The 26,962-nt window shown below is 41.0% G+C and overlaps 1 protein-coding gene across 6 annotated transcripts in view; it reads left to right on the plus strand.

Annotated features, from left to right (window-relative positions):
• Positions 1-7,484: 7,484 nt before the first annotated feature.
• SPG21 (SPG21 abhydrolase domain containing, maspardin) overlaps positions 7,485-26,962 on the plus strand; it is a 57,895-nt gene continuing 38,417 nt past the window's right edge. For 3 of the 6 annotated variants that reach the window (XM_060095242.1, XM_060095247.1, XM_060095248.1), the window contains exons 1-3: positions 7,520-7,742; positions 11,552-11,638; positions 14,577-14,738. In XM_060095242.1, coding sequence (XP_059951225.1) covers positions 11,576-11,638; positions 14,577-14,738 — 225 coding nt within the window. In that variant the 5' untranslated portion in view covers positions 7,520-7,742; positions 11,552-11,575. The other 3 variants (XM_060095246.1, XM_060095244.1, XM_060095245.1) reach the window with 3 other exon arrangements.

Below are 26,962 nucleotides of genomic sequence, written 5' to 3' on the forward strand. Positions count from 1 at the left end.
TTACATAATCAGCTTTTCCTGCCTAGATGCTATCAGTTAAAATCTTTCTGCAATCATTAATTCGTCCATTCAACATTTATTGATAGCGTGATCAGATAATTGGTCATCTAAATTAGGACATGTTCATGAGTAAAAAGAAGCACTTATATTAATTATTTCTGAACAACAGGCATAAACAGGACTCCCAGGCAAACCAGGTTGTGTAAACATCCTATTTATTGAACACTTACAGTATAACCAGACTTTATGCTGATTGCTGGAGATTCAGAGATTAAATAATATTTGGTGTGTTCAATCTACTGGGGAGGCAAGCATAAGCAAATATAATACTGTTATAAATGCCATAATGAAGGTATAGTGGAAGCAGTAAGTCACCCTCAAGGGAGTCATTGGAGGCTTCCCAGAGGAGGCAAAGCTGAATCTGAGGTTCCAAATGATGAGTTCGTTATGCAGACTAAGGCCTGGAAGAAGATTCTAGCACGTGCAGAGGAACAGAGGCATACAAGAACACTATCCCATAGGGGGTTGGTAACGTGGTTCTTAAACTGGGAGCATGATTGCCTTTTATTATCATTCTTTAAACCATAAATTTGCTATGCACTCTTACGTGTATGAGCTAGTTATACACTTACGTAAGTGTATATAGAGATGGCTTGGAGAACGCTAACAGTGGATCATGGAAGAGAAACAAATGGCATGTTAAACACAGGAAAAAAAGAGCTGTGTTTTAAAGAAACTGGAAGAATTGATAGAAATGGAGTAGAACAATGGAGATGAGTCTGGAAGACCAGATCATGGAGGGCCTGAAGACCATGAGAATTTGGACCTTTGTCTTGTAGTGCAATAGACAATCAAGGAAGTGACATGACTACAGATTTGCATTTTGGTAAGTTAACTCTGGTGGTGGGGTGGAAGGTAGATTGGAGGTAAAACCTGGGGCAGGAAGATCTGTTGGGAGGTTAGAAACATGAAGATACGAACTATGGCAGCAGTTAATGGGGGTGGGGGAAATGGTTTAAAAGATTTTGCTGTGGAAGTAAGAACTTGAGTTATCAGTTGGGTATTATATTCTTATGGAGAGTTTTGGCTTCACCACTGATTAGCTCTTTGATCTCTAACAAGTTACTAAACATCACTGAACTTTAGTTTCCTCATATGTGAAATGGGGCTGAAGATAAAAAACAGCACTCCCAAAATAGTTTTGAGAATCAATGACTGTGAAAGTGCCTTTTTGTTGTTGTTTTTCAGTTGTGTATTGAGCACTCGCCCCCCTCTCCAGGCACTAAGCTCATGTTATGGAATTCAGAGACAACGAGAGTCAGTGTCCCCTGGGAGCTTATTGGTGATTTCTGCAGGGAATCTCGGGAGGTACCCACTCAGACATTGCCACGGGGAGTGGGGAACCTTAGTGAGGGCCCAGATTTCTGCTATAAGTTCTCATCTCTTACTACATGGTGGTAAATGGTCTCAGGTCTGCCTCCCTGCATTCTTGGTGGAGCCTATCTGATTGTTTAGCCTATTACCTTTGCCCTTGCTGGGCAGAATCTTTTTGCCATACCACCCCTAGCCCTTGGCTAGACAGTGAGTCAAGGCCTGCCCCAGTCCAGTGATGCCACCTGCATAACCAATTCAGCCTAATGCCAAGTAGGGGGCTGTGGGTGAGGCTGTGTGAGCTGGAAAGGGAAGCTGGTCATCATGACTGACATGGTTGGTACACTTAGGACAACATGAAATACTGTTTATACATATGAAATCTTGAGTCATGATTGCAAGGCCCATCTCATAGAGGGCAGTTTCCCATCCAGGGAGCCTCAAGCCCATCATGGTACTGGAGGACAAACACCAGGTTTAGAATGCCATCTCTATGTTAACAGCCCATTCTTTGAAAAATTAAATGGTGCACATCCCAGATAGGCCTCAGGAAATGAGATGACCCACTCTTTCAGGCCCCCTGTAGAGACCACAACCCAGTATGACTGAGCAGTTTCTCACCTGAACCAGAATCACCTGGAGTACTTGTTTAAAATGTAGATTCCTGGGCCCTACTCCAGTGCTTGAATCAGAATCTCTGGATATGGGAATCTGCATTTGATCACACTCAACAAATAATTTGTATGTTAGAGCAGTAACAGCTTTAACCAGCAAGAGGTACACATGGGGCCACATGTTGGGCCTTAGGTCCGGGGTCCTCCTAGAAAGGGTGGAACACAGCCTTTTCTGCACTCTGGCTGAAAGGATGGATTTGCAAACACATTGCCTCCTTGTGCAAGATGCTTCTATTTTGATTCTTGTCATTGCTGAAAAAACATCAGACTCAAAACAGTTCAGTTACTCATGGCTAGTTGGGTGACCCAGGACAAATTTAAAAAATTTTAAATTCTGGGAATTCCCTGGTGGTCCAGTCGTTAGGACTTCGTGCTTCCACTGCAGGGAGCACAGGTTCAATCCCTGCTTGGGGAACTAAGATCCCGCATGCCGTGTGGGGCGCAACCAAAAAAAATTTTTTTAATTCTGATTTCTCAGTTTAAAAGCAAGGGTAGAATGTAAAAACATTCTATCTTGCAGAATAGAAATACATATAGAATATGCCCAGGGAAGCACGTGGCAAACAGTAGACAATAAATGGTAGCTATTTTTGTCACCACAGTCTAACACTGCTATGCCTTCTTTGGGCCTGCAAGAATATTTCCTCCTCTGGATGGCAGCAGCAACTTGCTGAGATGCCTTTAGACTAACAGGAGGAAAAGAATTTTAGAGCGGGAAAGGCTCAATGATTTAGTACTCACAATTTCAGTTTGGAGATGATGAAACAGGGGTCCAGCAAGAGCTAGCTAGTGACAATATTAGAACCCAAAGACTACTGTAGATTTTGTTTAAAAAGGATTTTATTCTTGGTTTGATTTGAGGGACAAAAGAAATATACCGGAGCATAAAATTGAGCTCTTGAAAAAGCCTGCTGAGAGAATGTTTATTGCTTTTAAACGTTGTGTTAAAGGAAGTACAACCTATTTTCACCATTTTTCTTTATATTTATCAAACAATTTCAAGGTAAAGAGATATGATTTTGAGAGGTAGAGTCTTAGATTCAACAAAAATGGCATGAGCCCTGCCACTGACCTTAAGCTGAGGCTGATTACACACCCTCTCTGAATCTATTTCCTTATCTATGAAATGAAAATTGTTACCTGCTTTGCAAGGATTCTCATGAGGAATAAAAATAGTATATGTAATGTACCTAGCACAGTGCCTGGAACACAGCAGGTTCTCAATACCATTATTATTAGCCAACATTTATTGATTGCTAGTCTCGTTGCTAAGGACTCGACCTGAACTATCTCATTTTATATTTACAGTAACCCTATGAGTCAGGTAATGTTATTGATCCTCATTTTTCCAGACTGTTAGATAGCTAATAAGTGGTAGAGCTAGAATTCACACTCCAGTAGTCTGACACCAGTCTGTGGGCCTAACCACTTTGGTACCCTACCTCTATTGCAAATGTTTTTATCCTTGATCAAGGAATTTAATATATTAGGCTTTTGTGCTCAGAAATGTAGAAGTAGGAGCACATGTTAATTAAGTGCCCATCATATGCATGCACTAGGCTAGACAATTTCAAAAAGATTTTCCTATTTTAGTTACTATTTAGTCACTGTCTTTATTACCTCTAAGAATTCATAAAGTTTTCTAGAACCCTACAGATAGAAGCTGCTTTATTTTGTAGTATAATAGTGCAGCTCTTGTTTCCCAGGATTTTTTAATTGCAGCTCTTTTTCCGGAAGGTTATCGCATTGTTATTTATGGAAGAAACATTAATGAGATGCTAGGTTGGCAGATGATACAAAAGATGTGGTACCTTTGCTTAGGAACTTTTATTTTACCAAGTTAATAATGGTCAGACATTAACTTATCGAAGAAGTCAAAATACTGTTTCCATAAGCAGGCATTTTTGTGTGCAGGATACTTTTTTTTTTTTTTTTTTTTTTTGCGGTACGCGGGCCTCTCACTGTTGTGGCCTCTCCCGTTGCGGAGCACAGGCTCCGGACGCGCAGGCTGAGCGGCCATGGCTCACGGGCCCAGCCGCTCCGCGGCATGTGGGATCCTCCCGGACCGGGGCACGAACCTGCGTCCCCTGCATCGGCAGGCGGACTCTCAACCACTGCTCCACCAGGGAAGCCCCAGGATACTTTTTTTTTTTTTAATATTTATTTTATTTGTCTATTTATTTGGTTGCACCAGGTCTTAGTTGTGGCAGGCGGGCTCCTTAGTTGCAACTCACTGGCCAGGCTACTTTTTTTTTTAAGTTTGACTGGAAGGGAGTGATGGTGGGGGGATTTTCAGAGAAGAGCAGCTTTGAGGAAAGGCTGTTGTAAAGATTCTGTAATATAGCTCTCATAAGTACATAGAATCTAAAATCTTAGAATTGGAAAGAACTTAGAGATCATTTAGTCTAACTTTGGACTCATTTTACAGAAAAGAAAACCACACCTAGAGAGAGGAAATGTCTTGCCCAAGGATAGAACTCAGGTTTCTTAACTCCCGAATGATAATAAATTATTAATTATAAATAACTGTATATAACCTGTTTGATAGGACCTTTAGGTAGCAAACTATAGAATAGTCATGTCGGTATCTTTCTTTGGCAGTTTTAGAATCCCCACTCTGTGTCTGATCCCTATAATCCAGTATAGTATGTGTATGTCACAGACTGGGTCGGGCAATGAGGAAACAGCATTCATTTTCAATCTTGGTTCTTAGCATAATTTGATATATAACACTGCAGTTGATTGTACCCTGGAAAGCTTAAAAGGATGGTATTCCAAGAATTGGTATTAGTGTGAAAAACTAAGTGTTTTGCTCCTCTTTTACTTTTTCACACATGGCTCCTGGGAGCAAAATAGGGGAAATTCACTCTGAGTGGAGGGAAGAGCATACACAAATGCCTAGAGGTTTGAGACCTCATAGGGTGTAATGGGCCCTTTGGGAGAGTCAGACCTGCTGTAGCCCATACACTTTGGACTTTAGCTTGAAGGCAATGGGGAGCTATTGAAGGATTTAGAGCAGGTTTACAGCAGCATTTAAAGCATGAATATAGTTGCTTTTAAGTAATTTTATGTCATACAATAACATATGGATACATGCTTATATAAATTCAAATACTAAATCTAAAGCCAGCTTCTCCTTCAACACCCCTTCTATTCCCAGTTTCCCCTCAGAGGTAACCACTACTCTGTTTGGTATGTATATGTGCATAAGAGAGATATCTAGGATTATTTTGCACATGTGTTTTTTTTTGTTTGTTTGTTTTTTTGCGGTACGTGGGCCTCTCACTGTTGTGGCCTCTCCCGCTGCGGAGCACACGCTCCGGACGCGCAGGCTCAGCAGCCATGGCTCACGGGCCCAGCCGCTCCGTGGCACGTGGGATCTTCCCAGACCGGGGCACGAACCCGTGTCCCCTGCATCGGCAGGTGGACTCTCAACCACTGCGCCACCAGGGAAGCCCTGCACATGTGTTTTAAAACAAATATTATCCTGTCAAAAGATAAATTTGAGGAAAAGAGCTTGGGTTTGGGCAATTTTGAGAACCAGCTGGCCACCTGTTTACTTTGCTCGGTGTTCACAGAGTATTTTGTGAACATTCCAGTTTGTAAAGTGAGATTCTCACACAGGGACTGGTGCTGTGGGAACCATCTAGCAGACCCCAACCATGACAGCTGCGAACCTTCCCAGCCATATCCACCAGGTCTGCCTGCACCGTGGCCTGCCCTGGGTTAAAAGTTTGCTTCCTGCAGTTGTGCAATTACAGGACAGCTGGAACTCACAGATACTAAATGTTTCTTGTTCAGATTAGGGAATGGACAATGTGCTTGCTATGTGTTATGGACCAACTGAAGATCCAAACATGACCATGGATTCCTTTTCTAAGGGAAACAAAACATTCATTATTTTGGGTTTGATCTTTTAATAAAAGTATACATATAACAAAACATATCTACATAGTGAAATAGTTTTCCATTATCAACAGTCAAGTTAAAAATTATTATTACCAAACTAACAGAATAAGGACTTCTAATACATTTGGGCACATCCATAGTTCATGTCTCTTCAGGGCTGATACTCAAGTGAGGTCTGGGAGTGTGGGATATAGGAATACAGCCTTAGGATACAAGCAGATAGATTTCTTTATTTGCTAATTAGTTCATTCAGTACACATTTAGTACTTATTATGAACCAGGTCATAATAGCTCAGGCACTGGTTAAATCACTCTGTTCACTTTGCTCTAAATTAAAGCTCCCAGCCCACTGCGGGAGACAGATAAACAATGTAATGAGTACCCATAATGGATTTTACATAAATACAACCAGTGATTTGCCAGGTATTCCATTCATTAAACCTCTCCAAGTTTTTTAGAAAAAGTCTCAAAGTTAAAAATCTTTCACAAAAACATTCCCTGTATAGCACCTATGTGATGCTTATAATAGAAGACCATTTTCTGTTACTGATTCAAAATTCTGAAAAGGTGATTTGGGGGGGAAAAGGCGGATATGTTACTGTGCTCTTGGGAAATTCGTCTGGGATTTGTCCAAGTTCTAGACTGGGAACCAAGGCTCCTGAGCAGGAGGGCAGAGGTCATGACTTAGGATTCAGTTTACTTGGATTCTCCCCTGACCTTAATCCCCAAAACAGTTGCCAGAGTAAAGGCAAAGGCCTTTAATAGGGTACAGGTTTTCCCTAACACAGATTAGGGAGAGGCATTTTCAGCAGGATCTTGTTGAAGGATCACCAAAAGACTTCCAACAAGGAGATTTACATGTTATTCAACCTTTTCATATCTCCAAATATTTTACTGAAAAGGAGAGTCGTGACCTCTGCAACATCTTAAAAAAATGATTATAAATAGATTAATATTCTCTATTCCTTTAAGGGAAAGTGATGAAGGAGCTGGAGGCTCAGTGGGAGCTGTTCCCGGAAATCTCCAGGACCTCAGCACAAGTCTGGGAAGGGAGGTGGGGGCGTTACAGTGGAGGATTAGGGAGGGCGTCTGTAGTTGTGCCAAAGGAAAAAAATCTTGCCAAGAAAAGAGAGTATACAAAGCCCTGTTCGTCAAAGCCTGTAACCCAAAGGGATCCCCTCAAAGCTTTACACGGCGGAGAGAAAAGGTCGGCATCTGCTTCCTCCAAGAGGGCGCGAACTGCAGGTGGAGGCAGATTTCAAGGGTCAGGCGCCCCTTTCTTCCAGTCCCACGACCTCTCCCTAGGTACTCACGTCACATGGGTGACCTAGAACTGACCCAGAGGCTCCTCGGACCTCCTCCCCGCGCCCGCCGCCACCGGCAGAGCGGATGCCGACTCCGCACCCGGCAGGATGTACAATAGAGTGCCGAAGTCTCACCCTGTGGTCCAACCCGCCCCGTCGCCATGGTGACCGCCGGAGTCACGCAGCTCCACCCCTTCCTCGAGGCGTGGCCCCGCCCCTCCGAACCCGGAAACGCGAGGCTCGAGCCAGCTGCGCGTAAGATTCGGGAGGAGGGAGGGCGGTGGCCGAGGCTCGCTTGGCTGCGCTCCCCGCCCCTCGGAGGCCGGCCCTCCAGCGCGCCCCAAGGTCCACAGCGCTTGCGGGTACTGAGCGCTCAAGCCGCCGGCCCCGACCCGGGCCCAGCAGCTTCCCAGGCCCGCACCCCTAGTGGAGGGAAGAGCCGCCTTGGGGAGGAGGGAAAGGGACCTGGGGGCGGCCACGGCAGGTGAGGGGTGGGCGAGGCCCTGGGAAGCGGGGGATGTGGGTGTGTGACGCGTTTGTGGCTTCAGGTGAGTATGGTTTGTAGTGTGCGCGGCTGCCTCTGTCGGTGTGACTTTGTGAGTGTGGCCCTGAGTGGGTCGGTTCATGTGACCATGCACGTGATTGCATGTCCCTGTGTGTGTCTGAGGTCGAGTCTGAGTTCATGGGGGTGATTGGTGTGCCTGTGCCCCTGCCTTTGTGTAGCTGTCATCAGTGGGACTGGGAGAAGGTGGAGATCTGTGTGTGGGTCGCCTGGGGTGGGCAGTGGGGCGCTTGACCTGGGCATACGACTGTAATACCATTTTGGGGCTACAGTGCTGCAGCCCAGGAACATGTTTTTCCTGTAAACTTTTAAGAACTCTGAGCAGACTAGTTATTTTGGAGATTGCATCTCAGCCTGAAAGTGATAAATGCCTTTGTCATTGCTGAGTACGGGCCAGGTGTGAGGCTTGTGAAGGAGGCATGAGGAAAGTAGCAGGGCTAGGCTGTCTCACTTTTCCTAGGGAGTCATAAGTTCTGCATTTATGCTGCTTCTTTGTCTCCACCTACAATGTTCCAGCTCCTGTTGGCACAAAGCTTCAAGAGACTGAGGGGTGATAGAAGAGCTGTGTGCAAATTTCCAAAAGCTTTTATACTAAGACAGAGTACAAGATGAGGTGTCACCGTCGAAATGTCAGGTAGTCAGCTTTTCCTCCCATGAGGTTTAGAAGATAAGGGAATAAGTTTCTGAAGAAAAGAGGGGTAAATCTTCCCCTGAGGAAACCTAAAAAAAGAATAGCTCTGTACTGGTGTGGTGAGGTATGGAGGCTTGCATTAAAAAGCCAATGGCATTGCCCAGAGACTCTCAGGTTCTAATATTTCGTTATTGCTGGTGTTAATAATAATCACAGATTGTCCATACGAAGATCATATGATTGAGATAAAGGATAAGAAAACATCTGACTAGTTAAACTGGTTAGATGACTTAAACATTTGTAAAGGCAATTTCACTGACTCTAAATTGGCAGGGTCTGTTGAAACCCTGAGGGATAAGTGGACTGTAAGCTGGCTGGTTCTGCTGAAACCTTGAGGGATAAGTGCACGTAATTCTTGGTGCACACTCGCAACTAGCAGTTTAATTGTCGAGCAGTACAAGGGCCAGAGAGGCCCCGGTGTCCAGAGCACTCCCTGAGGAGGGGTTTCCTTAGGCAGGATTAAGGCAAAATTCCTGCAGCCCTTTTCCCAGCAACATGAACAGGTGCTTTTGTTTTTGTGAAGAATTGTGAGAGATCAAATCAGCATTGAGTTCGTGGTCCACATTCTTTCTTATTTAATACTGACCAGTTGAGTTACAGTCTCAGTGAACCTTTTTTTTTTTTTTTTTTGCCCTATGCAGAATGTTCCCCTTGTGACTTGGAAAAGTATTCCCCTGAAGTGGATGAAAGAGAGCTGGGAGAACAAACTTCCTTTTCATACCACTCACAGCTGCTTTCCCTTTGCAGCAGTTTTTTTTTTTTTTTTTTTTTTCACTTAAACGTCAGTTGGTCAGATGCAACATTTGGTATCTATCTTAGCTTTCATGTACTGCCAAACTAGCACAAGTGTTAAAATCACTTGCCTCTACAAAAATTTAGTTACGGTTGGGTGGAATCTCTCCATCCAGCAAGATTAGTTATAAAATATTATAATATTGGGTGGTAGTGGATAATACTGAGGACTGTGGTGAGGAACATCTTTCTACTTACTGCTGAGGGAAGAAGTGGATGACAGTGAATGTGTGTGCCTGTGAATGATGGGTGTATGTGTATTTGTATGGTAGTTTGGTTTGTAGATTGCAACTGATTCAAACTATGAATACTTTATTTTATCCCAAGTTTGGTGAATCTAGAAGCATACTTTCTGGCTTTAATTAGCTAAAGTGTTTTATAAATCTGTTGAGTAGGGTTTTTTTTCTAAACATGTTTTTGATATTTCCTCCTGTAGAATAGTGATTGTTTATAGTATTGCAATACTAGAAAATGTCTCCATTAGGCAATATTTAGATGATATAGAAATATTTCAAGTCTGTCCAGGTAGAAAATATTCTGGAATTAACTATATGGGCTAGTTGCTTTCAATTAAAAGCAGTGACCAGCTTAGAGAAAGGCTGTAGTTCAAATGGCTTCAATTTTTAACATTAATATTTGTTAAGAGAAAATGAAAATGCAAAGAATGATTTTCTTTATTTCAGTATGAATAAGAACTACATCTGTGCACACTGATTTTCAGCATAAGACTGGCTGATAATTTTCTTGATATTTTAGAGCCACTTAAGATTTTAATAAACTTCTAAGTACCATCCTAGCCTTGAGAGAAGAGACCATTATTACAGTGTCAAGGTTGTAAACCTGGTTTAATATTGGATGTCTACATTTACCATCTCCTTGGGGTTCAGTTTAGTAACCCCCAAGGTTAGAGGTAGCAGTTGAGATTGCTCAGTGCCCTGTGTTCTTGAGGGAGAAGATTTGGAGGGCCAAGGAGGAAGATTCGTTGGTTTTAGAATCCCCAGCTCCTGACCAGTCCAGAGAAGCCCCTCTAAAATGGCAGTTCAGAGTCATCGCAGGAGTTAAGTCCTAGGGTCTCAAACTCATCCTAGCCCTGCTAGGAAAATCCAGGCTTGTGCTGGGGTAGAGGACATGATGCAAACAAGCATTTGAATCCTTCCATACTGATGGGTGGAAGTTCTTCATTGGGCAATAAGAATCTGCAACAAGGAACTATAATTTTCAGGTTCCTGTTACAACACAACACAGATCCCTGAGCAAAGAGGGGTAGCCTTTAAGTTGAAGATGCCCAGCTAATGGAAAGCTCGTAGGTACCTGGGTTAAAAGAGACTCCAGGATTGCCTAGTTTGGCCTGCTTAGGATGTAGTCATTTATTTAGTCAACAGATAATGCCTGCTGTGTACCAAGCACTGTTCTATGCTTTGGAGAGAGAGTGGTGAAATAGTCACAGATGAGAAAACAGCCCAAAAAGGGTCAGTGACTTTTCCAACTATAAAAGCTGGAAATCACTAATCTCACAACAGAAGACCACACATTTTTTCTAAAGGCACATGTTTTGTTTTGTTGCTAGTTATTGTGCCTTCAGGTCTATTCTGGTATCTTATCATAGATCTTTCAGAGTACATTATATCACTTTTAACCACATCCATATGAACAGCAAGTTTTCCTGTATTTTGCATTAAAAACTATGTGTGAGTTTCTGAAGCTATGTTCCCCTAGAGTGAGATTTATGGCATTTTATGAATTTGTGAGGAAGCAGGCTTACATTAACTCTTTTTTCTAGTATGGACTGTTCTCTAGAACTTTATCAGACAGGAATATCTTTATTAACATAGATTCTTAAGATCTTGTCAAAAGATAGGTTATGCTACTGTATTTGGAATCATTTAACTAGGACAGACAGTCAGGTGTCAGAAAAGGCTGTCCTGGGTCTGGTCCTGGTTTTTCAATAGCCATGGGATCTTGGGTAAGTCATTAAAATTTTCTAGACCAGATTCTTCTTCTGGGGGAATTAAGAGGGTTGGAATAATTCTCTCTCAGGGCCCTTCCTGCTCCATGATTATAGGTTTTCACCAAATTGTTTTCTGTAGTTTAAGTATATGCCGACAAGCATATAGCATATAGCTTGAAATAGCCCATTTCCTCAGTTTTATCCTTTAAAGTATTGTTGGTAGAGCTAGACCAGACTCTACGTTTAGTGCTGATGTAAACATGAATTCTTGACATGAAACATCACATGCTTTTATTTCAGGGTTAACCTCCATTTCAGCTGATCATGGGAGAGATTAAAGTCTCTCCTGATTATAACTGGTTTAGAAGTACAGTCCCCCTTAAAAAGGTATGTATGGTTTTACTACACCTCTTATTTACAAAATCTTGTAATTGTTTTTATCTGTGATTTAGATGTTATGTCTTAGTATTGTTTGAGAGTAAAGGTTATTGCCAAGTATTGTGACTGGGTTGCAGAGTCCAAAGTTCACCCCTTCCCTGTCAAGTACATTCAACTTCTGAGACTCATTCAAGAGTAAAAGTGAGAATAACTGTACTCATTATTTTATAATTGGTTTTTATAATTGGTTTTACATATTCAAGGAAGCAGGAATATGTGTACTCCTCTGTATAGTTTAGTAGAAAGCTTACAGCAACTGCAACTGTACAGTAAGTGCAGTTAGATTCTATTAGAAAGCATTTTCCTGTTCCTCAGATTTAAGATTTACAGTGAGTCACATTATAGGTCCTCTGTTTGCCATGATATATACTCATTCTGCCATAGTCATCTTTTGGAAACTTTATATGCCTGGGATGTCTAGAAACGCTAAACACATATTGAAGTTTGTTGACTCTGAGTCCCAATTTAATCCCAAATGTTTGGGGATCACACTAGACAAAAGTTGTGTCAGAATAAAATCTTTGCTGATCCCCTTGCAGAAATATTAGAGTACTATGATATGAAGAACATCTATGTCTCTGTTGTAATTATTTTGTCAGGATATATAGCTGTGGAAGTATCATGCAAGTTTGAATTGATAACAGAATTATACTTCATATAGAAATTTGAGATACAGTCTCCAAGTATAGACAGAATACCTGCTATATACTTGGCACTGTTGTAGGAAGTCCCCAAATATCTTATTTAATTCTTTCAACAGTTTAACAAAGTGGATAGTGGTGTGCCCACTTTGCAGATGGGAAAACTGAGGTTCATGGAGGTTAACATGTTAAAGTCACACAGTCTAGTCGAGTTTAAATTAAAATCAAATTAATCTGGCTTCAAAGCCAGAACTGGGCTTCCCTGGTGACACAGCGGTTAAGAATCCGCCTGCCAGTGCAGGGGACACGGGTTCGATCCCTGGTCCAGGAAGATCCCACATGCTGCTGAGCAACTAAGCCTGTGCGCCACAACTACTGAGCCTGCGTGCCACAACTACTAAGGCCCGTGCGCCTAGAGCCCATGTTCCGCCACAAGAGAAGCCACGGCAATGAGAAGCCTGCGCACCACAATAAAGAGTAGCCCCCGCTCTCCGCAACTAGAGAAAGCCCGCAGTCAGCAACAAAGACCCAGCACAGCCAAAAATTAATTAACTTCTTTAAAAAAAGAAAAAATTCCTTAAAAAAAAAAAAGCCAGAACTAATTGGCAGCTTACCAAAGGGAACCTGCCTTTCTTCTTGCTACCCCAGGAACTACTGCCCATTGCTAGGAGAATTGCCCCCAGAGCCCCTCTGCCTTGTCCCATCCCCTCAAGTAATTCATGTGAGCTCCTCTCCATGGACTCACTCAGCAAGCTGATCACCAGACCCAAAACAACACAAACTTATCTAAATATTCTTGGAAGTAGTAGTTTCATTGATGTAATTTTCTCCTTTGGTCAGTTTGGCCCACAAGACATGAAAAGTTTGCTTGAAATTTCATAGTGCTAGATTTTCATTTCAGAGATCTGAATATCTTATCTCATATGAATTTTATTACTATAAGGTTGGAATTTACCGCATACCACTGTCAGAGGTTACTGAGATTTTTTTTTTTACTACAATCAGAGCAAAAAGAAACAGGAAAAGCAAAAATGTGAGTGGCAAATACAAAGGGCAAAAACATAATCATGAGATATACTGTCACCCGGGGAATTCCAGTAGGTGTTGGTTAGGGCCCTCTGGGCTTTGCCTTGCCCTGGTTGTCTGCTCCCAGTGATGCCAGTGACCCCGGTTAGTGTGCCGCCACCCACATTGACACCATGGTCCCCACAGCACTGCCAGTTAGGAGCTCTCAGAAAATAGAACCTTGAACTTTTTAATGTAAAAAGGATAAGTGTTGATTTGCATTGGCAAAAGTTCAAGCAGTTAATGTACTTTTCCAACTACCAAAAAGTCAGCCAAAGAGAACAAAAATTAAACTATCATGCAGTGCATACTGTAGCTAACACTCTTGACACTGTTGAACACTCAATATCTGCCAAACTCTGTGCTAAACACCTGATTTGTCTCAGCTCATGTAATGCTCATCTGTTTCCCTTTTTGGGTCAAGAACCACTAAATCAGGAAGGTTTCTGATGACCTTCTTCCTTCTTACCCCCTTTTCCCCAAAAAGCCAGTTTTTCCCTGAGCCCATTCCCCACACTGACTAAATGGTTTGAAACATTTTCTGGGGACAGTGACGCCTATACCTGCCTTGTCCCTCCTCTCTAGCAGAGGTCTCCCCTTCAGAGGCTTGGTCTAGATCAGGCTACTGAAGCATCTCTTGAGAGGTCCCATCTCTACCCAGTTTCTCCCCGGAGCCTGGAGTCTTTTCTTCCCCTCACCTCCCCTGGTCACACACTGACCCTGCTGATTCCAGCCCGCCCTCTGGGCCAGCACCCGAGAATGACTCTGCAAATTGTCCTCCTCCTATGTGCACACACACACGCACATGCACGTGTGTGCACACACACACACAGGCAGAAGTATGGGGAAGAAATAAGATGCCATGTACAGAGTTTACTGTTTAATGGTAAACAAAATAAACTTCATATAATCATGGCTGGGGAGGAAAATTCAAAACTGATAGAAAAAACAGCTCTTGGGAGAAATATAAAGCAGTTCCATGGACTATGTCAGCACTGAAGAAAGAAATGGAGACAAAACCGTTTTTTATATGTGCTAGTCTGATGTGATCCCCGCATTAGCTTGGAACAACCAAGGCAGTGGTATTAAAATTGTCAGTGAAATTATAGTGCTGAAATAACTATATAAAATCCAATCCATGAGGTTTTTCTTTTTTTTTTTTCTTATAATTTTCCCTCCAGATTATTGTGGATGATGACGACAGTAAGATCTGGTCGCTCTACGATGCAGGCCCCAGAAATATCAGGTGTCCTCTCATATTTCTCCCTCCCGTCAGCGGAACTGCTGATGTATTTTTCCGGCAGATCTTGGCTTTGACTGGATGGGGTTACCGGGTTATAGCTGTAAGTATTATTGACTCAGGATTGAAATTAAGTCCACATTTTCTGGTTTTCTGTGTGTGTGTGTGCATGTGCGCTTCTGTTGATTAACTGTAGTAATAGGCATGTTTTTTATTGAGGTAAGATACTGTTTTCCTTTGTTAAAATGTGAAAGGGAGTTTTTTGAAGGAAGGTGGTGTGGTTCACCAACATACAGAGGCTCAGAGGGGACAAACCTCTATTGGAAGCCTTCTCTACCCTCAGCTTGAACATGCATTTTCTGAATAACTCTGACCAGCAGGAAGCATTGTCCTTGTTTATAGTTAAGGAGACTGAGGTCCAGACCGTTTTAGTGATCACCGAGGGTCACACAGCCAGTAAGCCATGGAGGGAGAGGCCAGCTCAGTCTTCTGACCCCATTTACCCTCCCCTTTTATTACATCACTGCTTCTGGGGCAGCAGAGGGATCAGCTGACATCCAGGGGACTGAAAGCTTGCTTTAATATGTCTTTGTTAGGTGAGGTGAGGCTCATTAATTGGCTCATATCCTTCGCATTTGGTTTTTTTGTTTCTTTCTTTTTTTTTTTTACATCTTTATTGGAGTATAATTGCTTTACAATGGTGTGTTAGTTTCTGCTTTATAACAAAGTGAATCAGTTATACATATGTTGCCATATCTCTTCCCTCTTGCATCTCCCTCCCTCCCACCCTCCCTATCCCACCCCTCTAGGTGGTCACAAAGCACCGAGCTGAACTCCCTGTGCTATGTGGCTGCTTCCCATTAGCTATCTATTTTACGTTTGGTAGTGTATATATGTCCATGCCTCTCTCTCGCTTTGTCACAGCTTACCCTTCCCCCTCCCCATATCCTCAAGTCCGTTCTCTAGTAGGTCTGTGTCTTTATTCCTGTCTTACCCATAGTTTCTTCATGACATATTTTTTTCTTAAATTCCATATATATGTGTTAGCATACGGTATTTGTCTTTCTCCTTCTGACTTACCTCACTCTGTATGACAGACTCTAGGTCCATCCACCTCATTACAAATAGCTCTATTTCGTTTCTTTTTATGGCTGAGTAATATTCCGTTGTATACATGTACCACATCTTCTTTATCCATTCATCCGATGATGGACACTTAGGTTGTTTCCATCTCTGGGCTATTGTAAATAGAGCTGCAATGAACATTTTGGTACATGACTCTTTTTGAATTATGGTTTTCTCAGGGTATATGCCCAGTAGTGGGATTGCTGGGTCATATGGTAGTTCTATTTGTAGTTTTTTAAGGAACCTCCATACTGTTCTCCATAATGGCTGTACCACTTCACATTCCCACCAGCAGTGCAAGAGTGTTCCCTTTTCTCCACACCCTCTCCAGCATTTACTGTTGTAGATTTTTTGATGATGGCCATTCTGACTGGTGTGAGATGATATCTCATTGTAGTTTTTTTTTTTTTTTTTTAAGTATTGGAAATAATTATTTTATTTTTTTATTTTACAAATTTAATCAGTTATACATATACATATGTTCCCATATCCCCTCCCTTTTGCGTCTCCCTCCCACCCTCCCTATCCCACCCCTCCAGGCGGTCACAAAGAACCAAGCTGATCTCCCTGTGCTATGCGGCTGCTTCCCACTAGCTATCTACCTTACGTTTGGTAGTGTATATATGTCCATGCCGCCCTTTCACTTTGTCACAGCTTACCCTTCCCCCTCCCCATATCCTCAAGTCCATGCTCTAGTAGGTCTGTGTCTTTATTCCTGTCTTACCCCTATGTTCTTGATGACATTTTTTTCTTAAATTCCATATATATGTGTCAGCATACAGTATTTGTCTTTCTCTTTCTGACTTACTTCACTCTGTATGACAGACTCTAGGTCCATCCACCTCATTACAAATAGCTCAATTTCATTTCTTTTTATGGCTGAGTAATATTCCATTGTATATATGTGCCACATCTTCTTTATCCATTCATCCGATGATGGACACTTAGGTTGTTTCCATCTCCGGGCTATTGTAAATAGGGCTGCTATGAACATTTTGGTACATGTCTCTTTTTGAATTATGGTTTTCTCAGGGTATATGCCCAGTAGTGGGATTGCTGGGTCATATGGTAGTTCTATTTGTAGTTTTTTAAGGAACCTCCATACCGTTCTCCATAGTGGCTGTACCAATTCACATTCCCACCAGCAGTGCAAGAGTGTTCCCTTTTTTCCACACCCTCTCCAGCATTTATTGTTTCTAGATTTTGGCCATTCTGACCAGTGTGAGATGATATCTCATTGTAGTTTTGATTTGCATTTCTCTAATGAGTAAAGATGTTGAGCATCCTTTCATGTGTTTGTTGGCTGTCTGTATATCTTCTGTGGAGAAATGTCTATTTAGGTCTTCTGCCCATTTTTGGATTGGGTTGTTTGTTTTTTTGCTATTGAGCTGCATGAGCTGCTTATAAATTTTGGAGATTAATCCTTTGTCAGTTGCTTCATTTGCAAATATTTTCTCCCATTCTGAGGGTTGTCTTTTGGTCTTGTTTATGGTTTCCTTTGCTGTGCAAAAGCTTTGAAGTTTCATTAGGTCCTATTTGTTTATTTTTGTTTTTATTTCCATGTCTCTAGGAGGTGGGTCAAAAAGGATCTTGCTGTGATTTATGTCATAGTGTTCTGCCTATGTTTTCCTCTTAAGAGTTTGATAGTTTCTGGCCTTACATTTAGATCTTTAATCCATTTTGAGCTTATTTTTGTGTATGGTGTTAGGGAGTGATCTAGTCTCATACTTTTACATGTCCCTGTCCAGTTTTCCCAGCACCACTTATTGAAGAGGCTGTCCTTTCTCCACTGTACATTCCTGCCTCCTTTATCAAAGATAAGGTGACCATATGTGCATGGGTTTATCTCTGGGCTTTCTATCCTGTTCCATTGATCTATCTTTCTCTTTTTGTGCCAGTACCATACTATCTTGATTACTATAGCTTAGTAGTATAGTCTGAAGTCAGGGAGCCTGATTCCTCCAGCTCCGTTTTTCGTTCTCAAGATTGCTTTGGCTATTCGGGGTCTTTTGTGTTTCCATACAAATTGTGAAATTTTTTGTTCTAGTTCTGTGAAAAATGCCAGTGGTAGTTTGATAGGGATTGCACTGAATCTGTAGATTGCTTTGGGTAGTAGAGTCATTTTCACAATGTTAATTCCTCCAATCCAAGAACATGGTATATCTCTCCATCTATTTGTATCATCATTAATTTCTTTCATCAGTGTCTTATAATTTTCTGCATACAGGTCTTTTCTCTCCTTAGGAAGGTTTATTCCTAGGTATTTTATTCTTTTTGTTGCAGTGGTAAATGGGATTGTTTCTTTAATTTCTCTTTCTGATCTTTCATTGTTAATGTATAGAAATGCAATGGATTTCTGTATGTTAATTTTGTATCCTGAAACTTTACCAAATTCATTGATTAGCTCTAGTAGGTTTCTGGTAGCATCTTTAGGATTCTCTATGTATAGTATCATGACATCTGCAAACAGTGACAGCTTTACTTCTTCTTTTCTGACTTGGATTCCTTTTCTTCTCTGATTGCTGTGACTAAAACTTCCAAAACTATGTTGAATAGGAGTGGTGAGAGTGGGCAACCTTGTCTCGTTCCTAATCTTAGTGCAAATGGTTTCAGTTTTTCACCATTGAGGACGATGTTGGCTGTAGGTTTGTCATATATGGCCTTTATTATGTTGAGGAAAGTTCCCTCTATGCCTACTTTCTGCAGGGTTTTTATCATAAATGGGTGTTGAATTTTGTCGAAAGCTTTCTCTGCATCTATTGAGATGATCATATGGTTTTTCTCCTTCAGTTTGTTAATATGGTGTATCACGTTGATTGATTTGCATATATTGAAGAATCCTTGCATTCCTGGAATAAACCCCACTTGATCATGGTGTATGATCCTTTTAATGAGTTGTTGGATTCTGTTTGCTAGTATTTTGTTGGGGATTTTTGCATCTATGTTCATCAGTGATATTGGCCTGTAGTTTTCTTTCTTTGTGACATCCTTGCCTGGTTTTGGTATCAAGGTGATGGTGGCCTCGTAGAATGAGTTTGGGAGTGTTCCTCCTTCTGCTATATTTAGGAAGAGTTTGAGAAGGACAGCTGTTACCTCTTATCTAAATGTCTGATAGAATTCGCCTGTGAAGCCATCTGGTCCTGGGCTTTGTTTGTTGGAAGATTTTTAATCACAGTTTCAATTTCAGTGCTTGTGATTGGTCTGTTCATATTTTCTATTTCTTCCTGATTCAGTCTTGGCAGATTGTGCATTTCTAAGGATTTGTCCGTTTCTTCCAGGTTGTCCATTTTATTGGCATAGAGTTGCTTGTAGTAATCTCTCATGATCTTTTGTATTTCTGCAGTGTCAGTTGTTACTTCTCCTTTTTCTTTTTCTTTTTTTTTTTTTTTTTTTGCATTACGTGGGCTTCTCACTGCTGTGGCCTCTCCTGTTGCGGAGCACAGGCTCTGGACGTGCAGGCCCAGCAGCCATGGCTCACGGGCCTAGCCACTCCGCGGCATGTGGGATCTTCCCGGACCGGGGCACGAACCCATGTCCCCTGCATCGGCAGGCGGACTCTCAACCACTGCGCCACCAGGGAAGCCCACTTCTCCTTTTTCATTTCTAATTCTATTGATTTGAGTCTTCTCCCTTTTTTTCTTGATGAGTCTGGCTAATGGATTATCAATTTTGTTTATCTTCTCAAAGAACCAGCTTTTAGTTTTATTGATCTTTGCTATCGTTTCCTTCATTTCTTTTTCATTTATTTGTGATCTGATCTTTATGATTTCTTTCCTTCTGCTCACTTTGGGGGTTTTTTGTTCTTCTTTCTCTAATTGTTTTAGGTGCAAGGTTAGGTTGTTTATTCGAGATGTTTCCTGTTTCTTAAGGTAGGATTGTATTGCTATAAACTTCCCTCTTAGAACTGCTTTTGCTGCATCCCATAGGTTTTGGGTCGTCGTGTCTCCATTGTCATTTGTTTCTAGGTATTTTTTTATTTCTTCTTTGATTTCTTCAGTGATCACTTCGTTATTAAGTAGTGTATTGTTTAGCCTCCATGTGTTTGTAGTTTTTACAGATCTTTTCCTGTAATTGATATCTAGTCTCATAGCGTTGTGGTCAGAAAAGATACTTGATACAATTTCAATTTTCTTAAATTTACCAAGGCTTGATTTGTGACCCAAGATATGATCTATCCTGGAGAATGTTCCATGAGCACTTGAGAAAAATGTGTATTCTGTTGTTTTTGGATGGAATGTCCTATAGATATCAATTAAGTCCATCTTGTTTAATGTATCATTTAAAGCTTGTGTTTCCTTATTTACTTTCATTTTGGGTGATCTGTCCATTGGTGAAAGTGGGGTGTTAAAGTCCCCTACTATGAATGTGTTACTGTCGATTTCCCCTTTTATGACTGTTAGTATTTGCCTTATGTATTGAGGTGCTCCTATGTTGGGTGCATAAATATTTACAATTGTTATATCTTCTTCCTGGATCGATCCCTTGATCATTATGTAGTGTCCTTTGTCTCTTCTGAGAGTCTTTATTTTAAAGTCTATTTTGTCTGATATGAGAATTGCTACTCCAGCTTTCTTTTGGTTTCCATTTGCATGGAATATTTTTTTCCATCCCCTTCCTTCAGTCTGTATGTGTCTCTAGGTCTGAAGTGGGTCTCTTGTAGACAGCATATATATGGGTCTTGTTTTTGTATCCATTCAGCCAGTCTGTGTCTTTTGGTGGGAGCATTTAATCCATTTACATTTAAGGTAATTATCGATATGTATGTTCCTATTCCCATTTTCTTAATTGTTTTGGGTTTATCATTGTAGGTCTTTTCCTTCTCCTGTGTTTCTTGCCTAGAGAAGTTCCTTTAGCATTTGTTGTAAAGCTGGTTTGGTGGTGCTGAATTCTCTCAGCTTTTGCTTGTCTGTAAAGGTTTTAATTTCTCCATCAAAGCTGAATGAGATCCTTGCTGGGTAGAGTAATCTTGGTTGCAGGCTTTTCTCCTTCATCACTTCAAATATGTCCTGCCAGTCCCTTTTGGCTTGCAGAGTTTCTGCTGAAAGATCAGCTGTTAACCTTATGGGGATTCCCTTGTGTGTTATTTGTTGTTTTTCCCTTGCTGCTTTTAATATGTTTTCTTTGTATTTAATTTTTGACAGTTTGATTAATATGTGCCTTGGCGTGTTTCTCCTTGGATTTATCCTGTATGGGACTCTCTGTGCTTACTGGACTTGATTAACTATTTCCTTTCCCATATTAGGGAAGTTTTCAACTATGATCTCTTCAAGTATTTTCTCAGTCCCTTTCTTTTCCTCTTCTTCTTCTGGAACCCCTATAATTCGAATGTTGGTGCGTTTAATGTTGTCCCAGAGGTCTCTGAGACTGTCCTCAGTGCTTTTCATTCTTTTTTCTTTATTCTGCTCTGCAGTAGTTATTTCCACTATTTTATCTTCCAGGTCACTTATCCGTTCTTCTGCCTCAGTTATTCTGCTATTGATCCCATCTAGAGTATTTTTAATTTCATTTATTGTGTGTTTATCGTTGCTTGTTTCATCTTTCTTTCTTCTAGGTCCTTGTTAAATGTTTCTTGCATTTTCTCTATTCTGTTTCCAAGATTTTGGATCATCTTTACTATCATTATTCTGAATTCTTTTTCAGGTAGACTGCCTATTTCCTCCTCATTTGTTAGGTCTAGTGGGTTTTTATCTTGCTCCTTCATCTGCTGTGTGTTTTTCTAGCTTCTCATTTTGCTTATCTTACTGTGTTTGGGGTTTCCTTTTTGCAGGCTGCAGGTTCATAGTTCCCGTTGTTTTTGGTGTCTGTCCCCAGTGGCTAAGGTTGGTTCAGTGGGTTGTATAGGCTTCCTGGTGGAGGGGACTAGTGCTCGTGTTCTGGTGGATGAGGCTGGATCTTGTCTTTCTGGTGGGCAGGTCCACGTCTGGTGGTGTATTTTGTGGTGTCTGTGGACTTATTATGATTTTAGGCAACCTCTCTGCTAATGGGTGGGGTTGTGTTCCTGTCTTGCTAGTTGTTTGGCATAGGGTGTCCGGCACTATAGCTTGCTGGTCGTTGAGTGAAGCTGGGTGCTGGTGTTGAGATGGAGATCTCTGGGAGATTTTTGCCATTTGATATTATGTGGAGCTGGGAGGTCTCTTGTGGACCAGTTTCCTGAAGTTGGCTCTCCCACCTCAGTGGCACACCACTGACTCTTGGCTGCAGCACCAAGAGCCTTTCATCCACACCGCTCAGAATAAAAAGGAGAAAAAGTAGAAAGAAAGAATTAGAAGAAGGAAGGAAGGAAGGAGGGAGGGAGGGAGGAAGGGGGGAAGGAAGGAAGAAAAGAAAGAAAGAAAGAAGATAAACTAAAATAAAATAAAGTTATTAAAATAAAAAATAATTATTAAGAAAAAAAATTTTTTTAAACAAACAAAAAAACGGACAGATAGAACCCTAGGACAAATGGTGGACTCAAAGCTATACAGACAAAATCTCACACAGAAGCATACACATACACACTCACAAAAAGAGGAAAAGGGGAAAAAATCATAAATCTTGCTCTCAAAGTCCACCTCCTCAATTTGGGATGATTCATTATCCATTCAGGTATTCCACAGATGCAGGGTACATCAAGTTGATTGTGGAGCTTTAATCCGCTGCTCCTGAGGTTGCTGGGAGAGATTTCCCTTTCTCTTCTTTGTTCACACAGCTCCTGGGGCTCAGCTTTGGATTGGGCCCCACCTCTGCGTGTAGGTCGCTGGAGGGCGTCCGTTCTTCGCTCAGACAGGACGGGGTTAAAGGAGCAGCTGCTTCGGGTCTCTGGCTCACTCAGGCCGGGGAGGAGGGAGGGGTACGGAGTGCGGGGCGAGCCTGCGGCGTCAGAGGCCAGCACCTGTACCACATCTTCTTTATCCATTCCTCTCGATGGACATTTAGGTTGCTTCCATGACTTGGCTGTTGTAAATAGTGCTGTCCTGAACATTGGAGTGCATGTATCATTTCGAATTATGAGTTTTTCTGGATATATGCCCAGGAGTGAGAGTGCTGGATCAAATGGTAGTTCTTAGTTTTTTGGGTTTTTTTTTTTTTTTTTTTTTTTTTTTTTTTTTTTTTTTTTTTTCAGTATGCAGGCCTCTCACTGTTGTGGCCTCTCCCGTTGCGGAGCACAGGCTCTGGACATGCAGGCTCAGCGGCCATGACTCATGGGCCCAGCCGCTCCGCGGCATGTGGGATCTTCCCGGACCGGGGCACGAACCCGTGTCCCCTGCATCGGCAGGCAGACTCTCAACCAGGGAAGCCCGGTAGTACTTAGTTTTTTAAGGAACCTCCATACTGTTCTCCACAGTAGTTGTACCAATTTAAATTCCCACCAACAGTGTAGGAGGGTTCTCTTTTCTCCACACCCTCTTTAGCATTTATTGTTTGTAGACTTTTTTTTTTTTTTTTTTTTTTCTTTTTGTGGTATGTGGGCCTCTCACTGTTGTGGCCTCTCCCGCTGCGGAGCACAGGCTCCGGATGCGCAGGCCCAGCGGCCATGGCTCACGGGCCCAGCCACTCCGCGGCATATGGGATCCTCCCAGACCGGGGCACGAACCCGTATCCCCTGCATCGGCAGGCGGACTCTCAACCACTGCGCCACCAGGGAGGCCCTATTGTTTGTAGACTTTTTGATGATGGCCATTCTGACTCATGTGAGGTGATACCTCATTGTAGTTTTGATTTACATTTCTCTAATAATTAGCAGTGTTGAGCATCTTTTCATGTGCTTTTTGGACATCTGTATGTCTTCTTTGGAGAAATGTCTGTTCAGGTCTTCTGCCCATTTTTCAATCAGGTTGTTTGTTTTTTGATATTGAGCTGCATGAGCTGTTTGTATATTTTGGAGATTAATCCCTTGTCAGTTGCTTCATTTGCAAATATTTTATCCCATTCTGTGGGTTGCCTTTTCATTTTGTTTATGATTTCCTTTGTTGTGCAAAAGCTTTTAAGTTTAATTAGGTCCCATTTGTTTATTTTTATTTTCATTACTCTAGATGGTGGATCCAAAAAGTTATTGCTGTGATTTATGTCAGAGTGTTCTGCCTATGTTTTCCTCTGAGAGTTTTACAGTATCCAGTCTTCATTTAGGTCTTTAACCTTTTTTTAGTTTATTTTTGTGTATGGTGTTAGAGAATGTTCTAGTTGTATTCTTTTACATGTAGCTGTCCAGTTGTCCCAGCACCATTTCTCCATTGTATGTTCTTGTCTCCTTTGTCATAGATTAATTGACCATAGGCACGTGGGTTTATTTCTAGGCTTTCTATCCTGTTCCCCTGATCTATATTTCTGTTTTTGTGCCAGTACCATACTGTTTTGATTACTGTAGCTTTGTAGTATAGTCTGAAATCAGGGAGTCCGGTTCCTCCAGCTCCATTTTTCTTTCTCAGGATTGCTTTGGCTATTCGGGTCTTTTGTGTTTCCATACAAATTTTTAAATTTTTTTGTTCTAGTTCTGTGAAATATGCCATTGGTAATTTAATAGGGATTGCATTGAATCTGTAGATTGCCTTGAGTAGTATAGTCATTTTGACAATATTGATTCTTCCAATCCAAGAACATAGTCTATCTTTCAATTTGTTTGTGTTATCTTCAATTTCTTTCATCAGCGTCTTATAGTTTTCAGAGTATAGGTCTTTTGCCTCCTTGGGCAGGTTTATTCCTAGATATTTTATTCTTTTTGATGCATTGGTAAGTGGGATTGTTTCTTTAATTTCTCTTTCTGGTCTTTCATTGTTAATGTATAGAAATGCAACAGATTTCTGTATATTAATTTTGTATCCTGCAACTTTACTGAATTCATTGATGAGCTCTAGTAGTTTTATGGTATTATCTTTAGGATTTTCTGTGTACAGTATAAACAGTGTAAACAGATGGCTGTTTACAGTCATCTGCAAACAGTGACAGTTTTACTTCTTTTCCAATTTGGATTCCTTTTATTTCTTTTACTTCTCTAATTCCCATGGCTAGGAATTCCAAAACTGTGTTGAATAAAAGTAGCAAGAGTGGACATCCTCGTCTTGTTCCTGATCCTAGAGAAAATGCTTTCAGCTTTTCACTGTTGAGTATGATGTTAGCTGTGGGTTTGTCATATATGGCCTTTATTATGTTGAGGTAGGTTCCCTGTATGCCTACCTTCTGGAGAGTTTTTATAATAAATGGGTGTTGAGTTTTGTCAAGAGCTTTTTCTGCATCTATTACATGATCATATGGTTTTTATGCTTCAGTTTGTTAATGTGGTGTATCCCACTGATTGATTTGTAGATATTGAAAAATCCTTGCATCCCACTTGATCATGGTGTATTATCCTTTTAATGTATTGTTGGATTCAGTTTGCTATTATTTTTTTGAGGATTTTTGCATCTATGTTAATCAGTGATATTGGTTTCTTTCTATTTTTGTGGTATCTTTTTCTGGTTTTCGTATCAGGGTGATGGTGGCCTCATAGAATGAGTTTGGGAGTGTTCCTTCCTCTGCAGTTTTTTGGAATAGTTTCAGAAGGATAGGTGTTAACTCTTGTCTAAATGCTTGATAGAATTCGCCTGTGAAGCCATCTGGTCCTGGACTTTTGTTTGTGGTAGTTTTTAAATCACAGTTTCAATTTCAGTACTTGTGATAGGTCTGTTCATATTTTCTATTTCTTCCTGGTTCAGTCTTGGAAGATTGTACCTTTCTAAGGATTTGTCCACTTCTTCTAGGTTGTCCATTTTATTGGCATATAGTTGCTTGTAGTAGTCTCTTATTATCCTTAGTATTTCTGTGGTGTCCATTGTAACTTCTTTTTTCATTGCTAATTTTATTGATTTGAGCCCTCTCCCTTTTTTTTCTTGATGAGTTTGGCTAAAGGTTTATCAATTTTGTTTAGCCTTTCAAAGAACCAGCTTTAACTTCATTGATCTTTCCTATGTTTTCTTCATCTCTATTTCATTTCTTTCTTTTTTTTATTTCATTTATTTCTGCTCTGATTTTTATGATTTCTTTCCTTCTACTAACTTTGGGTTTTGTTTGTTTTTCATTCTCTAGTTGCTTTAGGTGTAAGGTTAGGTTGTTCATTTGAGATTTTTCTTGTTTCCTGAGGTCAGATTGTATTGCTGTGAACTTCCCTCATAGAACTGCTTTTGCTGCATCCCATCGGTTTTGGATCATCATGTTTTCATTTTCTTTTGTCTCTAGCTATTTTTTGATTTCCTCTTTGATTTTTTCAGCAATCCATTGGTTGTTTAGTAACATATTGTTTAGCTTCCATGTGTTTGTGTTTTTCAGTTTTTTTTCTTGTAGTTGATTTCTAATCTCATAGCATTGTGGTTGGAGAAGATGCTTGATATGATTTTAGTTTTCTTAAATTTACCAAGGCTTGCTTTGTGGCCCAGCATGTAATCTGTCCTGGAGAATGGGCCTTGTGCACTTGAGAAGAATGTATATTCTGCTTTAAGATGGAATGTTCTATAAATATCAATTAAGTTCATTTGCTCTAATGTGTCATTTAAGCCTTGTGTTTCCTTATTTGATTTTCTGTCTGGATGTTCTGTCCACTGATGTAAGTGGGGTGTTAAAGTCCCCCACTATTATTGTGTTACTGTTGATTTCTCCTTTTATGGCTGTTAGCATTTGCCTATATATTGAGGTGCTCCTATCTTGGGTACATGTATATTTACAATTATATCTTTTTCTTGGATTGATCCCTTGATCATTATGCAGTATCCTTCTTTGTCTCTTATAACAGTCTTTATTTTAAAGTCTATTTTGTCTGATATGAGAATTGCTACTCAAGCTTTCTTTTGATTTCCATTTGCATGGAATACGTTTTTCCATCCCCTCACTTTCAGTCTGTATGTGTCCCTAGGTCTGAAGTGGGTCTCTTGTAGACAGCATATATACGGGTCTTGTTTTTGTATCCATTCAGCCAGTCTGTGTCTTTTGGTTGGAGCATTTAATCCATTTACATTTAAGGTAATTATCAATATGTATGCTCTTATTGCTGTTTTGTTAATTGTTTTGTACATCTTTTTTCTTCCCTTCCTCTTTTGTTCTCTTCGCTTGTGATTTGATGCCTATCTTTAGTGTTTTTTTTTTTTTTTTTTTTGCGGTACGTGGGCCTCCCACTGTTGTGGCCTCTCCCATTGCGGGGCACAGGCTCCGGACGCACAGGCTCAGTGGCCATGGCTCACGGACCCAGCCGCTCTGCAA

The sequence above is a fragment of the Mesoplodon densirostris genome, chromosome 4 (assembly GCF_025265405.1).
Source record: "Mesoplodon densirostris isolate mMesDen1 chromosome 4, mMesDen1 primary haplotype, whole genome shotgun sequence".
In the NCBI taxonomy this organism is placed as follows: domain Eukaryota; kingdom Metazoa; phylum Chordata; class Mammalia; order Artiodactyla; family Ziphiidae; genus Mesoplodon; species Mesoplodon densirostris.